A 16400-nucleotide genomic window follows, 5' to 3' on the forward strand; every position below is an offset into this window, starting at 1 on the left:
GATAAAATAATACCTATTTGTATATGAGCCCATGATTATGATAAACAGCTTTAATCCAGAGAGGTGTTTATTTTTTTACCTTACTTAATTAATATATATATATATATATATAGAGAGAGAGAGAGTTTTGTGAGATATGTTTAATACGTTTTATATTGAAATAAATTGACTTTATTATACATTGATTAAAATAAATTAATATTATTATACGTTAACTAGTCATTAAATGAAATGAAATATTTATTTTGTTTAGTTTCTTAAATAGTCAAACCGGATATAATGGGATATTAACATATTACTGTTACAAAAACCGTAACTATTTTAACTTTTAGGAATTATAAAACTAATCATTCCAAATATTTTTATTTTTATTTACGTCCAATAAATTTCATGTATTTATAAATAATATCCATTCAATACACAAAATACTTTCTCAGTAAATATATAAAATGAGAATAGGATGTAAAATATATAAAATGAGAATCCAATATTAATAATAATTAATTAGTGTATAATATAAAATACTTAAAAATTAAAATATAATATTTCAAATAATTATAACAAAAAAAATTACTATCATGTTAGAATCACTTATCAGATTTTATGAACTCGGGTGAAAAAATATTTATTACATTAAAAATTATATATTTTATTATATTAAACGAATGATATCATTTTAATAAATCTAAGAAAATTATAAAGTTCGGATTCCATTTATAAATTAATGACTCTTATATAATTTTTGTAACTTTCCATTTATTATGATATCTGTGATGCATGTTTTGTGTGAATAATTAAGTATTATTGAATTTTATTAGAATGGTTTTTTTGTGCTAGGACGTTCATGTGAGTTGAACATAAAACTCTAAGTGGGGTGTGAGCTTAGCGAAAATTGATGTGTCACTTATAAATTGGGAAGTTATTTTTCAATGCTGCATAAAAGCTAGTTTTGATTTTGTATTCCTGTTTTGGGTTGTAAAGTGAGTTCTATTTGAGGAATGGTTTTGTATATCTGACAAAAAAAAATTGTATGATTTGAGAAAGTTTTTTTATTTTGGAAAATCTTTAAGATTGTGTGAAATTTTGGTTGTTGAGATATTTAATGTTAGATCAATGTGTTTTGTAAATTGTTTAGCAATTAAAGAATTTATTGTTCTTGATGATATTTTTGTTATATGCTTAAATTTAAATCTTATTTTATTTGGGATCTGGTTCAGTAGTAGTTCAATTTGGTTTTTGAATTGATTATACATGTTATATTCTAAGTACTTAAAATTTAAATGACTTGGAACACGAGTAATATTATTTTTTTTTTCAAAATTTTAATTAAATTATATATTTTAAAATATAAATGTATATTATAATTTAATTTATTTTGTATACTTGTCTCTTAAAGAAAATTTTCATTTTTATTGATTTTGAAGTAATATGAAAATTCAAATAAAATAAATTAGTTTAATAAATTTGTGGTATTTCCTCTCTCTTGACAGATTACTTTGAGAATAAAAAGTCAAGCTGTTACGAATTTTATGAGGAGAAATTATAATTACAATAAAAGTGTAAAAATAAATTATCAAATAGCTTCAAAGAAAGGAGTGGGAGGATGAAATTGCATAGATGACTTTGAAACAATAAACTTTATGTGAGTTCGTGATTTTTTCTGCAAAAGAGGGGAAATAATTTCAAAGTATTTCAATATTAGAATAGGTTAATGTTATTTCTCAACCAACATTATTAATAATTATTTTGTAAATATTATTGGTACTTTTCTATTAATGTTGATGTCAATATAGGTTGGTTTTAGGTCAATGTCAACCATGGTTATTTTTTCAAACATTATTTAACATTTGTTAATATTCTCTCCATGAACATTGGCCAAAACTAATAGATGTGTTAGTCAATATTTTTGATTGATGACATTGAGACAGTCCAATAATGTATATAACTCATGGTTTTACATTCAACTTTAATAAATTATTTTTCAATTGATATGGTTAAAATTTAAGACATTTAGTTTTTAAAAAATGTTTTTGATGGGTTTTGGTAAATGTTTACCATATTTCTTTTAGGGTTAAATATGTTTTTAGTCCCTAAACTATTGGTCGTTTCTGGTTTTCGTCCCTCTTTTAAAGTAAGGTACAATTAGTCCTCATTCTTTTCGAAATTCGTTTTAGTCCTCGGAACTTTGGTTTTAGTCCTCATTTTGTTGCTAATGAGAACCAAATTTTTAAGCGGTGTTAGTTTTCGAGAACTAAAACGAACGTTTTCGAAAAGAATGAGGACCAAATTGTACCTTACTTTGAAAGAGGGACGAAAACCAGAAACAGCCAATAGTTTAGGGACTAAAAACATATTTAACCCTTTCTTTTATTGATGGATTAATAAAGTTTTTAAAGTTTTTCGTTATTAAACATTTCAAATCTATATCTATTTGGATATTTTTTATATTACGATTAATAGTGATAGTTTGTTATATTAGTTATTATTTATTATTTTGTTACTATTTATTATATAGTTATTATATTTTTTAAATAAATATGATTTTAATAGAGATATAGACAGATAATCTGTATTGATCATATAAATATTAATACTTTTCAAGAATTTCTCATTTCATACTTATTCTAAGATGTTAACTCATGAAAGATGAATCTCTCTTTCTCTCAATGATTAAAATCTTATCCATATTCACAATTTCACACTAGTGCAGAAAGACTTTTAACGTCACCTTTTAGACGTATGACTCTTGAATATTCAACGTAAAAAATGATCGGTGACATTTTTCGTAAATAAAACAACTATTTAGACATCGGTTATGGAGGGGCCCGATGTCTAAATACTCATATACATCTGCTCCCCCAAATACACGCCAAAACTAAACGAAAAGGTTAATAAAAAATAATTTTTTATTCTATTTAGACGTCTATTATTGGCGGAACCGATGTCTAAACCCTAAACCCAGAAATTTAAAAAGTCACTTTTGACTCCATTTAGACGTCCGATCACGCCACTCCGACTTCTAAAGCACTTTAGACGTCTGTTAATTGGGGGAACCGACGTCTAAACCCTAAACCTAGAAATTTAAAAAGTTACTTTTTGACTCCATTTAGACGTCTGATCGCGCCACTCCGACTTCTAAAGCCCTTTAGACGTTTTTTAATTGGGGGATCCGACGTAATTAGAACACCGTGAACGCGAGACAACTGTTACGCGCACTCATTGTTCATCATCTTCGTCGCTTTTTCTCTCTACGGGTTACGCTTTTCAGGTTCGCTTTCTCACTTTTGCACCGTTTTAAATTAATTTTACTCCGATTACATCACTCTTTGATGCATTATCTTTCATTTGAACCGATTAAAATGCATTTTCGTTGGATTTTGGTGCAATTATTCTCGTGTCCTTGGAAAGCGTTCTTTGGTGGCGATTTCTTGCGTATTGTACTCCTCAAATTCCCTCCCCTACGTTTTTAAAACCATCCAATAAAAAAAAATGTACAATACATTCTCTTCAACTAAAATATAAAGTTGTAAACTAGAATCACCATGAGTCAGGAGCAACCTCATAGATGTCTAATATGTATGGATCGGACGTCTATGTAGACGTCTGACCAATATAGGTCCGATGTCTATGTAGACGTCTGACCAATATAGGTCCGATGTCTATGTAGATGTCCGACCAATATAGGTCCGACGTCTATATAGACGTCCGACCAATATAGGTCCGACGTCTATATAGACGTCTGACCTATATGACGTCTATAGAGACGTTTGACCTAAAGGGTTTGACGTCTAACTTAAAGGGTATGACGTCTCATTAACGTCACCCATATAGACGTCAAACAGAAATCAGATTTTAAAAGCTCAAAATAACATACGTTTAAAGTTCTTTCTTCTTTCTGCACTAGTGTCACGTTCAAAATTCAGATAGCAACAACTTATATTATTCTTTCTCATCTATCCACAATTTCACACTCAAGGTAACAACAATTTATATTATTATTCATCTCATTTTAGTAATGATCTCATTTGGTGGAAAAGACTGAAACATGGTGCAATTATTCGAAAAGATTGGAACATAGTACAACTATTCGTTCTCTTTCAGGCTAAGTATCGTGTACGTTGACTAACAGGTGGTGGAAAAAATAAACGTTACCTTGTAAGATTTCCAAATTTCTTATTCTGTGCCCACATCTTCCTCAAATGTCAAAAAAACATTACTATTTTTTCGAATAAATCAAGTTTCTATGCATGAATTCAACACATCAAACTAAATGTAAATGTCTGTAGTGTTGCTAGTCCAAGTATAGGCACACATTATACTAATAGTCAAAGCTGTAGTTCATACACCTAATTCATTTGAGAAGCCTAATATTAAAATGTCCAAATTCATTAAGAAAATGCCACTATTTTTTTCTTGATATTGATAATATTTATAAATTCAAACCATATAATCACAATTCTATTCATATTTCATGTGTAACTCAAAATTCAAAATCTCTAATACTCGTTTTGATTATGTATATTAGTCAATCAGAATAAGCCTTTCAAGTATTACTAATTGAATTTTGAAATTTTATATCTGAAAATATATATTAACTTTTAATAATTATAAAATAAACAGTAGACTTTTAAATGTTTAATATTGCAGACTCTATCATGTATAAATATACTTTTAATATATATATATATATATATATATATATATATATATATATAAGTTTAATCTCATTTTTTTACGTGAACTTAGGAATCTCCATTACATGATGTTACAAACTATAGTTTTAACAAAAAAATAGCGAAGCTAAATAGAGATAAATATCGTCGAGAAATTTAAGAATAAGTTTAAAATCTACGTCAAATAAAATAAGAAAATAAAAACTCATAAATTTATTGTAAAATGTTCAATTTTTTATTTAGTTTGAAGTCATGTTTCATAAAATCCATCAAATATTTACAATTCATGGAATATTTTGAGCATAACAATGTCCGTGACGGAGATTCAGCACAATAATTGGATTAAGAAAAAAACAAACATGTTACTGGTGATAATTTGTTGACTGAAAACGGTGTTGGAAGAAATTAACGTTCAATTCACATCATCTCTTCGGGTCTTCCGTCCTCGTAGACTTTATGCTGCAATAATGACACCATCAAGTTCTTACTCTTTCTACTGCCAAAGCATGTTAGATTTAGTAAACCAAACACAAAAATAGAAGAAAGTCAAAGTGGAAGATTCTGTTATCCAAACAGAATATAATTTATTTATTCGATCTCTTCCTGAATTTGCCATAACAGATTATAGCACATGAAGATGAGGGCAGAAGGGTTCCTTAACATGAATACGGTAGCGGTGGTGGCGTGGTTGTTGAACTTCAACATCGTTTTTTGTTTTGCTCATATTCATGGCTTCGGGGACCAACCACTCTCCAAGATTGCCATTCATAAAGCTGTTGTGTCTCTCCATTCTGCCGCTTCCATCACTGCCACACCGTCGCTTCTCGGTACGAAGGTACCAACATTTTCCTTAAACTTATTTAATTTAGCAAGAGAACCGTCAAGAATACAACTTTTTTTATTGGTTCAATTTTGTTCGAAGTTATAAAATCACGATAAATACAATTTGTATTAAATTTCACTGAACATTTGAAAGTGAATGCAAGAAAGAGGAAGGTCAACAAGTGTAGCATAGGTTGTGAATACCTTTTTTGTTTTTATAAAAATCTCATTATCATAACATGACAGATAAAAAGTCCGTTTAGTTTGGTTGAATGTGAAATTTCCAACCATTTAATTTCTGCTGTCTTTAAGTTTGCTCATTTGTAATTTGATGTGTACGATTTCAGGGTGAGGATACCCAATTGGTGACAGTAGATATTGATTACCCAGAACCATCTGCAGATGATTGGGTTGGAGTTTTCTCTCCTGCAAAGCTCAAGTAATAACTACACATCTTCTCTTGATGAACTTTATATTTGAATATCGCATAGAAGTTGGAACTCAACTCTGAACTTTACCAAGCACTGTTCCTCAATAATTGAAAATTTCAAATCTAGTTATGTCAAAAGCCTGTGCTTATAATTGTTGTTAGAAGAACTAAAAGAGAGTCTTATTTTCTTATGACAGTTCATCAACATGTCCACCTGTGAGTGATCCCAGAGAAGAGATTCCGTACATATGCTCAGCCCCAATTAAGGTATGTGTCATAGATCTATGATTGAATTAAAATGCAGGTTGGATTTATTTTGTAAGTGATGCATTTCTCATGTTGTTTGTTTGAAACTTTGTACCAGTTCAAGTTTCTGAATTACTCCAACTCACACTATACAAAGACAGGAAAAGGTTCTTTGAAGTTCCAGTTGATCAATCAACGTGCAGATTTCTCCTTTGCTCTATTTTCAGGAGGACTATTAAATGTGCTTACAGACCCTTTCAGCTGTTCTTATATCTGTTATCTCCCTCCCATTCTTACTAAATGTATATGATTTTTTGGCTGACTTGGAGTCATCTGATTGAACAATGCAGCCTAAGCTTGTGGCAGTTTCCAATTTCATATCATTTGTCAATCCTAAGGTGCCTCTATATCCACGACTTGCTCAGGGGAAGTCTTGGGATGAAGTAAGTTTATCCTTCATATGATTTCTCCTATTTTGGCTTTGCGTCAGTGTTACAATTCCTATATACGAAATGAAGCACAAAACTAGCAAGTATCCTAACGAAACATGTATAGATTTAATAGATTTTGAGCATAACCCTCGAATGATGAATGATCTCATTAAAATTGATAATTTGACATGACATTATGGAAATAGGAATTGATTATTTTCTTCTTTCGCACTCTGGAAACACTATTACGACAACGAAATGATTTCAGAATTATTCGCCTGTCTTATGCAGATGACAGTTACCTGGACTAGTGGATATCACATAAATGAAGCTATACCGTTTGTTGAGTGGGGTTCTGAGGGTAAAACACAAGTGCAATCTCCTGCCGGAACATTGACATTTGGTCGTAACAGCATGTGTGGTATGGTTTATTTGGTCGTAATGCCATCGCACAACCCTTTTTGTACTACTCCATGCTGGTCTGATTTAGTTAATATTTTTCAGAAACCTAGATGCAAAATGATTTTTTGCTTAGCATTATGTATATTGTCTAAACCCTTACTAGGAGCCATCATGAGCATTAATCTATAATCTAGTTATACAAAAACTGTCCAGAGGTTGACTTATGCAGCATCGTGTCAAACATTTCCACCCTGTTTTGTTATTCTTTCTTTATCTGCATTTTTATTAAAATTAGCTTGTTTTTTCACTTTGAACCTTGACCATGCAAAACATGGGTTTTGAAACTGAATAAACTGAAATCTGATGGTTTATTCTCTACTGCCCCTTCTATAATGCTCATCATAAGGTATCTTGAAAACACACTAAGGAGAACAAGCTTCTGTTTCTGAAAATTATACTAGAGTAGCATCATGTCAAATGGAGGGTGGGAGGGTAAGAAACAAAGAACTGAAAATCTAAGTTTAAATAGAAGTATTTTTCGGTAAGCTTAAGTCCGTAACCAGTAATGATTTTCCTGTTTCAATAGCCATCAAATCTCACTTTTCATGATTTCTGTACAATTTGCTACATTTCATCACATCACCAAAAGCTTACTACCAAAAGAGTTGTAATTCTTCTGCAACTGGAAGCAATTAAATGTTAATTTTGTCGTTATATGTTGGAAACTCATATCCAGATTGCTGCATTTTATTCTTTTGAAAATGGATCTTCTTAGGCTTTCCGTATAGCATCATAATGTGGTTCTTTGGTTATTCTCACTTGCAGGTTCACCTGCACGAACTGTTGGCTGGCGTGACCCTGGTTTCATACATACAAGTTTTCTAAAAAACCTTTGGCCAAACTTAGTGTATGCATTCAGATATCCATTTCTTTTAATAACACAATGAGGAACTAGAAAGATTTGTTCTGAAATTTTTTAAAATTTATATATCGCTTCAGGTATACCTATCGATTAGGGCATCTACTGTCTAACGGTTCTTATATTTGGAGCAAGAAATATTCATTTAAGTCATCACCTTATCCTGGACAGGACTCACTGCAACGTGTTATCATATTTGGTGACATGGGAAAGGTAATGTTAATTTTCAAAATAAAATGTATATAAAAAAGAATACTCTAAAAACTGTCTTTTAAGAGGAAGAACTAAGTCTGCTCTAACCAAGTGCAATCTTTAGGCGCATTATGAACAAGGTAAGCATATTTACCTTTGATGGATTTATCAAGAAAAATAACCCAACCATCTTTTCTTATTTGATCATTGTTAGAAGTCATACATTGACTATAAATGGATACATATATCATCTTACAAACTGATTTTATAGGATTTGAGTCACTTTTAAAGTTCAAGACGGTGTCAGTTTAGAATTACATAGGTTAAATAGTAATAAGCCTTTTTAGTAAATAAAGTCATTAGTTGCTTTCTTGTCGATCTGAGATGTCTCCATTTGGTCCCAATTGTTTCTTTTACTGACCCTTGTTTTCTGTTGAAGCACTATTTTTCAATTTCCTCTGCAATTGATTGATCTATTCCAGCGCTTCTTTCAATGCTGCCATCATTTATTGACTTTTGCCCAAGTAACTTCAGTGGCTTGATTTCCCATGTTGCCTTCTATGCTAAATTTCCTTCTTTTTTTGTTTTGTGGGGTAGAGGAGTGGGCCTTCTTTCCTTGGAGGACTCAACACAAGTCAATTATGTTATGCTAAGTAATGTAACCATGGAATTGAAAATTTGGAATTCATGTAAATTTCTGGCTAATGAATGGCTAAATGATCATGTTAAAATGATAAAGTTGCAAGGTGAGTGTTGAGAATAATTACCGATAAAAGCATTGGATTTTCTTTCATTTTGTTTCAGGCCGAGCGTGATGGTTCAAATGAGTATAATGCCTATCAACCTGGTTCGCTTAACACCACTGACCAGCTCATCAAGGATTTAGAAAATATTGACATTGTTTTCCACATAGGAGATATAACTTATGCAAACGGATACATCTCGCAGTGGGACCAATTCACTGCTCAAGTGGAGCCAATTGCATCAACAGTACCTTACATGATTGCCAGGTTTTGTCTTGTTGTCCACAACTTGTATTTGCAAGTAAATTAGATTCATGTGTTACTCATATATTGAACTAGAATTGTCTGATAATCCTGCAGTGGTAATCACGAACGTGATTGGCCCAACACAGGATCCTTTTATGACACTACAGATTCAGGTGGCGAATGTGGAGTTTTGGCCCAGAACATGTTTTTTGTTCCAGCAGACAACAGAGCAAACTTTTGGTACACTCAGTTCCATGAAAAACAAATCAAATTTTAGGGAAAATCTTCTTCTTTTATCAAAAGCTCTGTTAGAACTATACTGATTGCAAAGCTATTTTAATTGCACTATAAGCTAATTGAAACGCATCAATGTGAACTTTTATGGATATTATAAGAATGATGTTGCACATATCACTACTAAATTTAATTATGTTTTAGATGAATAAGTCTTATGTTACCGAGGAGGTCGAGTTGAATTAATTTAAAGTCGGTGAGAGAGGTTTTCATAAAATGACTCATGACTAGGAATGTTTTACTTCTGATATTCTAAAGTGAACAACTGAGTTATATACAAAAGAGTGTAGTCTGTGATTCTAAGGATGAATTGTAATTATTTTTCGTGTTTGATATATATAAAAAATGAGATTCTGAATATCTAGGTACGCGACGGATTATGGCATGTTTCACTTTTGCATAGCTGACAGTGAACATGATTGGAGAGAAGGAACAGAACAATACAAATTCATTGAGCATTGCCTTGCAACAGTAGACAGACAAAAACAACCCTGGTTGATTTTTGTGGCTCATCGTGTGCTTGGATATTCTTCTAATACTTGGTATGCCATGGAGGGCTCATTTGAAGAACCCATGGGAAGGGAAAGTTTGCAGAAACTCTGGCAGAAATATAAAGTAGATATTGCATTTTATGGTCATGTCCATAACTACGAAAGGACATGCCCCATATATCAGGTAAAGATAATAGCCTAATATGTCATGACTTTATTTAAATCCAAACTAACTTGCACAGTTGAAAAGTTAATGATTTGTTACTTTCATTGTATGCTTTTCATGGTTTGCTTTTATAGCCTCATCAAATTATTGAAATGGTAATGGATGGTTGATTCATTGATTTTGTATAATTTAATAGAAACAGAAACAGAATAGTAGCGTAGAAGTATTGAGAACTGAGAGACAGAAAATATGCAGTAGTATTAAGAGAAAGAAAGAATAGTGTTTTTATACAAAGGAAACTAACTGAAAAAGAGTAACAGAAAAAACTAACTGGCTTATAACTAACAACTTGAATTATATATCCAATACACCTCCTTAATTCAAGTCACTTAGAGCTAATACACCTATTCCAGATCTGAGATATTCAAATCTGTCATGTTTGAGTGCTTTAGTGAATAAATCAGCCAGTTGTGATTCAGTTTTGCAGTAAACCAACTCCACTTTGCCTTTATTCACCATATCACGTAAGAAATGAAACTTCACATCAATGTGTTTGCTTCTTCCGTGGCTCACAGGATTCTTGGCCAAACTCATAGCAGATGTGTTATCCATCTGTAGCATGAATGGTTTTTCACTTTGCACCTTTAAATCTCTTAGAATTTCGTTCAACCACACACCCTGACATACTGCATGACAGCCAGCAACATATTCTGCTTCACAACTTGATAGAGCAACAATGGTTTGCTTCTTAGAACTCCATGATATAGGTGCTGTGTTCATGAAAAATATATTCCCTGACGTGCTTTTTCTCTCAATTTGATCTCCACCAAAATCTGAGTCAGTGTAACCAACTAATTCCAACTCATCCTTCTTCACCCCGTATGGAAACAAAATACCAAACCTAGCTGTTCCTTTAACATACCTTAGAACACGCTTAGCAGCAATCAAATGGTTCTTCTTTGGATTGCTCATGAATCGGCTTAACAAACCAACACCATACATCAGATCTGGCCTGCTATTACATAGATACCGCAAAGAACCAATGAGTTGCTTATAAGCTGTCTCATCCACACTTTCTTCGTTTATATCAGATTTTAACTTGGCATTAACCTCAACTGGATTCCTGGTAGTGTTACACTCAGTCATCTTAAATTTCTCCAACAAATCCTTCACGTATTTTGTTTGGTGCATCACTAAGCCTCCAGCTGTGTGCGTAAATTCCATTCCCAGAAAGTAGCTAAGCCTCCCAAGATCTGTCATCTCGAATTCTGCTTCCATCCTCTGCTTGAATTCTTCAATCCAATGTAGACTGGAACCCGTTACCAGCAGATCATCAACATACAAACATACGATCAGTATATCATCACCACTCTTCTTCACATACAGGCTATGTTCAACAACACATCTCTCAAGTCCATAGCTGATAAAGAAATCATCAATCCTTCTGTTCCATGCCCTGGGCGCTTGCTTCAGTCCATAAAGTGCTTTGAATAGCTTATACACTTGATGCCTCTTCTCTTTGATAAACCCTGGAGGCTGCTGTACATATACTTCCTCCTCCAACAAGCCATGCAAAAATGCAGACTTAACATCAAGAGCAAACAAAGACCAATTCTTAGCACATGCAATAGCAACAACTAAACGAATAGTTTCTAACCTTGCAACAGGTGCGTAAACTTCCTTGAAATCGACTCCTTGTTGCTGTAGAAATCCTCTTGCCACCAGCCTAGCCTTGTATTTTGAGATAGTACCATCTGGGTTAAGCTTAGTTTTGAAAACCCATTTAACTCCAATGCATTTTTTTTTCTGGTGGCAAATCGACCAGCTTCCATGTTTTATTCTTCTCGATCGATCTAAGCTCCTCCAACATAGCTTCCTTCCAGAGTGGTTGTGATAAAGCATCATCAACATTCAACGGTTCACTTCCGGCCATCAAAGCTAGGTGAATTATATCACCTTCTTCATCCACTCCAGCATCAGAATACATTTCATATTCTGTAAACCGAGAAGGTCTTACCACTTGTCTTCTCGGTCTCGTTGAAACCTCTGCATTATTGTTGTTGCTTCCAGTATTTCCAGTGGCTATCGGAGTATCCACCTTTTCTTCGATCTGCATAGGTATTTGTACTGCTGCTCTTGATTTCTTCATACTGGTTTGATTGCATTCCCAGTCCCAATTTTCATCTTCGAGAATCAATACATCTCTGCTGATGATCACCTTCTTCCTGATCGGATCAAACAGTTTGTACGCTCCAGTAGAATGATAACCCACGAACACCATTGCCTCTCCTTTGTCATCCAGCTTCGTTCTCTTCTGCTCTGCAACATGACAAAAAGCCAACGATCCGAAAATCTTAAAATGTTTAACAGAGGGTACAATACCTGACCAAATTGCATGTGGGACGTTGTCTGTCAACTTCTTTGTAGGACACCTGTTCAGAACGTACACAGATGTTGCCACTGCTTCTCCCCACAATTCACGCGGTACGCCCTTCTCTCTAAGCAAGCACCTGGCCATATTCATTATTGTTCGATTTCTTCTTTCGGCCAAACCATTATGTTGTGGTGTATAAGGGGCTATAATCTCGTGTACTATTCCATGTGCCTGACAAAACTCATCAAATTCACGCGATGTATACTCACCTCCACCATCTGTCCTGATCAACTTTATCTGCTTATCAATTTCTTTTTCAACACGATTTTTGAACCGCTTGAAAACTTCTAGAACATCACTTTTCAATCTTATGAAGTATACCCATATCATACGACTATATTCATCTACAAATGTAACAAAATATCGATTACCAGCTATGGTTGATATCTCAAGTGGACCACATACATCTGAATGAATTACTTCCAGACGTTCTTTAGACCTCATCTTCAAGTGTGTTTTGAAAGGTTTTCTCGTTTGCTTTCCTATGATGCATGATTCACAAGCTCTTTGGGGTATAGATATATCTGGTAAACCAGAAACTATTGTCTTTTTGCTTAACAATTGCAGATCTCTGAAATTCAGATGTCCGAATCTCAGATGCCATTTCCAATTTTCATCCACTTTTATAGTAGATAAACACTGCAGATTCTCAATTATATCCATATGAACCTTGAAGGTACGATTCTTAGAAATCTTGCTTTCCAGGACTAACCTTTTATTTTTATCAAACACTTCCACTTTTCCTTGATTTCCCATCGTCACGGTGAAACCTTTCTCAACCAGTTGACCCAGACTAAGCAAATTACATTTCATCTCTGGGACAAAAAGAACATTTTCTATCGTAGCCTTCAGTCCATTCTTCTGTTTTATGATAATGTTTCCTATCCCTTCAACCTGCAATGTACTATCATCAGCAACTCTGACCTTGCTTTTCTTTCCTTCGTTGAAATTGATAAGCCACTCTCTATTGTATGTCATGTGGTTTGAACATCCTGAATCCAGATACCATAATTTGTTTGTTTGATTTGCCATAGCAACGCTTTCTGAAGAAGTTGTGACCATAAGAATTAATGGCTCTGTGTCAGACTCGTCTTTTACAAAATGAGCTTGCTTGCTTTGATCTTTCTTACATTGTCTACCTTTGTTGAAATAACACTCATAGGAGAAATGTCCCAATTTATGGCACGTAAAACACTCTATATTTCTTCTGTCTTTCTTCTTATAATATCTGTCTCTTCCTATGCTTTCTGCAGAATCACTTCTTTCCTCTTGTTCTTCAACTCCATCATTCTTCCACTTCCTTTGTACAGAATTATCATTCTTCCATCTACCTTGTGCAAAATTATCATTCTTCCATTTACCTGGAACATTGGATTTACCTTTCCAAGTCTTGAACTTCTTCTTCCCATCACCTTTAACATGCTGCACCTTTAAAGCCTGATCATCAGCCCTGACAGGATCTCTATCAAGAAGCCTCATCTCGTGAGCTTCCAAAGAACTCTGCAACTCTTCGATTTTTATCTTTTCAAGATCTTTAGATTCTTCAATCGCAACAACAATGAAATCAAACCTCCGAGGTAATGATCGCATTACTTTCTCCATAATCAACACATCACTAAGCTCTTCCCCACAGCTCTTCATTTGGTTTGTAATTGTTAAAACTTTGTTGAAGTAGTCACTGACCTTATCGCCATCTTCCATTTGCAATAATTCGTACTGCCTCCGCAAAGTTTGTAGCCGTACTTTCTTGATTTTCTGTCCACCGGCATGACAACGTACCAAAATATTCCAAGCCTCCCTCGCCGTTTTCGCGTTTTGGATCTTCTCGAAGTGTGTATCATCTACACACTGATGAATAATCAGCAGAGCCTTATCATCCTTCTTACTAATCTCTGCCTTCTGATCTTCTGTACCACAGAACTCAGTTGCAGACTCCACCCCTTCTATCACGCTGCTAACTCCTTGTACCCGAAACAACACCCGCATTTGCGTGCTCCATCGACTCCAATTCTTTTCGGTTAGAATAGGAAGATTCGTCGTGGAAAAATCTGCCATCAACGCTTACTTTCTGCTTTAAAAGAAACTTCTTCTTTACTCACTTCTTGGTTAGCCGCACTGAACCAAGTACTCAAAATACCTTACGTCTCTATTTCAAGAACCTAGGCTAACTGATACCACTAATAGAAACAGAAACAGAATAGTAGCGTAGAAGTATTGAGAACTGAGAGACAGAAAATATGCAGTAGTATTAAGAGAAAGAAAGAATAGTGTTTTTATACAAAGGAAACTAACTGAAAAAGAGTAACAGAAAAAACTAACTGGCTTATAACTAACAACTTGAATTATATATCCAATATAATTTAACTGCTGTTACTACTGTCATGAACAAAACCCATATGCAGAATCAATGTGTGAATGATGAAAGGTCTCAGTATTCTGGTGTTGTGAATGGAACGATTCATGTTGTTGCTGGAGGTGCAGGAAGCCACTTGTCAGATTTCAGTGAAGTAACCCCAAAGTGGAGTCTTTACAGAGACTATGACTTTGGGTTTGTAAAGTTGACAGCATTCAATCATTCATCTCTCCTCTTTGAATACAAGAAAAGCAGTGATGGAAAGGTCTACGATTCTTTCACAGTTTCAAGGGATTACAAAGATGTCTTAGCCTGTGTGCATGATGGCTGCGAAGCAACCACTTCAGTAACTTGAAATGCTTTACACACATGCAAGTTCTAATGCTTTTTCTTTCTGTAAAATTAAGTCATAACATTTTCTTATGTTTTTGCTTTCAACTTTACGAACTGTCAAGGGGAAACTCCTCTATAAATATATGAAGTGAAGTACAGTGGAAGTACAAGCAATCTTGGTGAGAAGAACATCGAAATTCTGAGTGAAAAATAGTGTTGAAGAAAGTTTCTAAAAAGTAAAAAAGAATTAGTGTTTTTGTATTTATATTTTTATTATTGTTAGAAGTTTTAAGAGGTCTATTTATATGATTAAGTAAATATAAATATAATTAAATTTAATCTTGTTAAAAATATTTAATAAAAATATCAATTTTAATAAAAATATTTGTTAAGATTTATATACAATTTAAATTTTGTTTGAATTTGAGGAGGGACAAAAATTATTTAATTTTTAAAAGACAAAATAAAAATACAGAGATCAAATTGAGACACAGTAGACTAATGCAATGACATGTGGCCTGACAATGACACGTGGCACTGTCAGTGTCATGTCACAGTGTCATTGTCACGTGGCACAATATGAGTTTAACACGTGGCATTTTAAAAAAAATTAAAAATAAATAAAAAATAATTAAAAAATTCAAAAAAAATCACAAACTGAAGACACGTGTCACCTCATTTAACAGTGTTAGTACGGAACTAACGACGAGGTCTAAATTGATTCAATTTTTTACAATAAGGGACCTAATCGAGAGCATTTACAACACGATGACCTATTTGAGAAAATCCTACAGAAATAGGGATGTCCGAGATGATTAAACCTTGTTTTTATCTACATTAAAAATGTTTAGTACAACGGTTGAAACCTCGAAATTAATTTTTTTATTGGAAGCTAAATTAACTTATTTAATTAGAAATAATAGATATGATTAATTATTCAAATAACTAGTAAACATAAAATTCCTATAAAGAAACTGTTAATATAAAATGAGCTTGTTTATTAAGCAAGTTTATTTTTTATAAGCTAAGCTATAAACTAGTTAGTTATAAACGATTAAAATCACCGATTAAGTGCATTATATGCATATTTATATGATTTCTATATAAAATATAATTTAATTATATGGAAAAGAATATAGTTTATGCAATTATAATTTTTAGGTTCACTTAGTTAAACTTTTATCATTTTAGTGTGAAGATGTATTTATAAGATTACAAATAAAGT

General features: G+C 33.1%; 1 protein-coding gene across 1 annotated transcript; it reads left to right on the forward strand.

Moving 5' to 3' along the window:
- The first annotated feature begins 5069 nt into the window (after positions 1-5069).
- On the forward strand, positions 5070-15475 carry LOC124835066 (putative inactive purple acid phosphatase 27). Its single transcript, XM_088104925.1, has 12 exons — positions 5070-5508; positions 5843-5934; positions 6123-6192; positions 6290-6412; positions 6522-6614; positions 6894-7023; positions 7830-7911; positions 8004-8136; positions 8920-9125; positions 9219-9344; positions 9764-10073; positions 14892-15475. The coding sequence occupies exons 1-12, from the start codon at positions 5305-5307 to the stop codon at positions 15195-15197; spliced, it is 1875 nt and encodes a 624-aa protein (XP_087961051.1). The 5' UTR covers positions 5070-5304; the 3' UTR covers positions 15198-15475.
- Positions 15476-16400: the final 925 nt, after the last annotated feature.

The sequence above is a fragment of the Vigna umbellata genome, chromosome 1, assembly GCF_029865625.1.
Source record: "Vigna umbellata cultivar VRB3 chromosome 1, Vumbellata_1.0, whole genome shotgun sequence".
Taxonomy (NCBI): domain Eukaryota; kingdom Viridiplantae; phylum Streptophyta; class Magnoliopsida; order Fabales; family Fabaceae; genus Vigna; species Vigna umbellata.

Excerpts from the sequence above, each read along its gene's own strand:
- LOC124835066 (XM_088104925.1), top strand. The coding sequence starts at position 5,305 with ATGAAGATGAGGGCAGAAGGGTTCCTTAACATGAATACGGTAGCGGTG. Across the intron at positions 6,413-6,521 it reads TTTCAGGAGGACTATTAAAT|CCTAAGCTTGTGGCAGTTTC; the intron begins GTGCTTACAGAC and ends TGAACAATGCAG. Across the intron at positions 9,126-9,218 it reads GTACCTTACATGATTGCCAG|TGGTAATCACGAACGTGATT; the intron begins GTTTTGTCTTGT and ends ATAATCCTGCAG.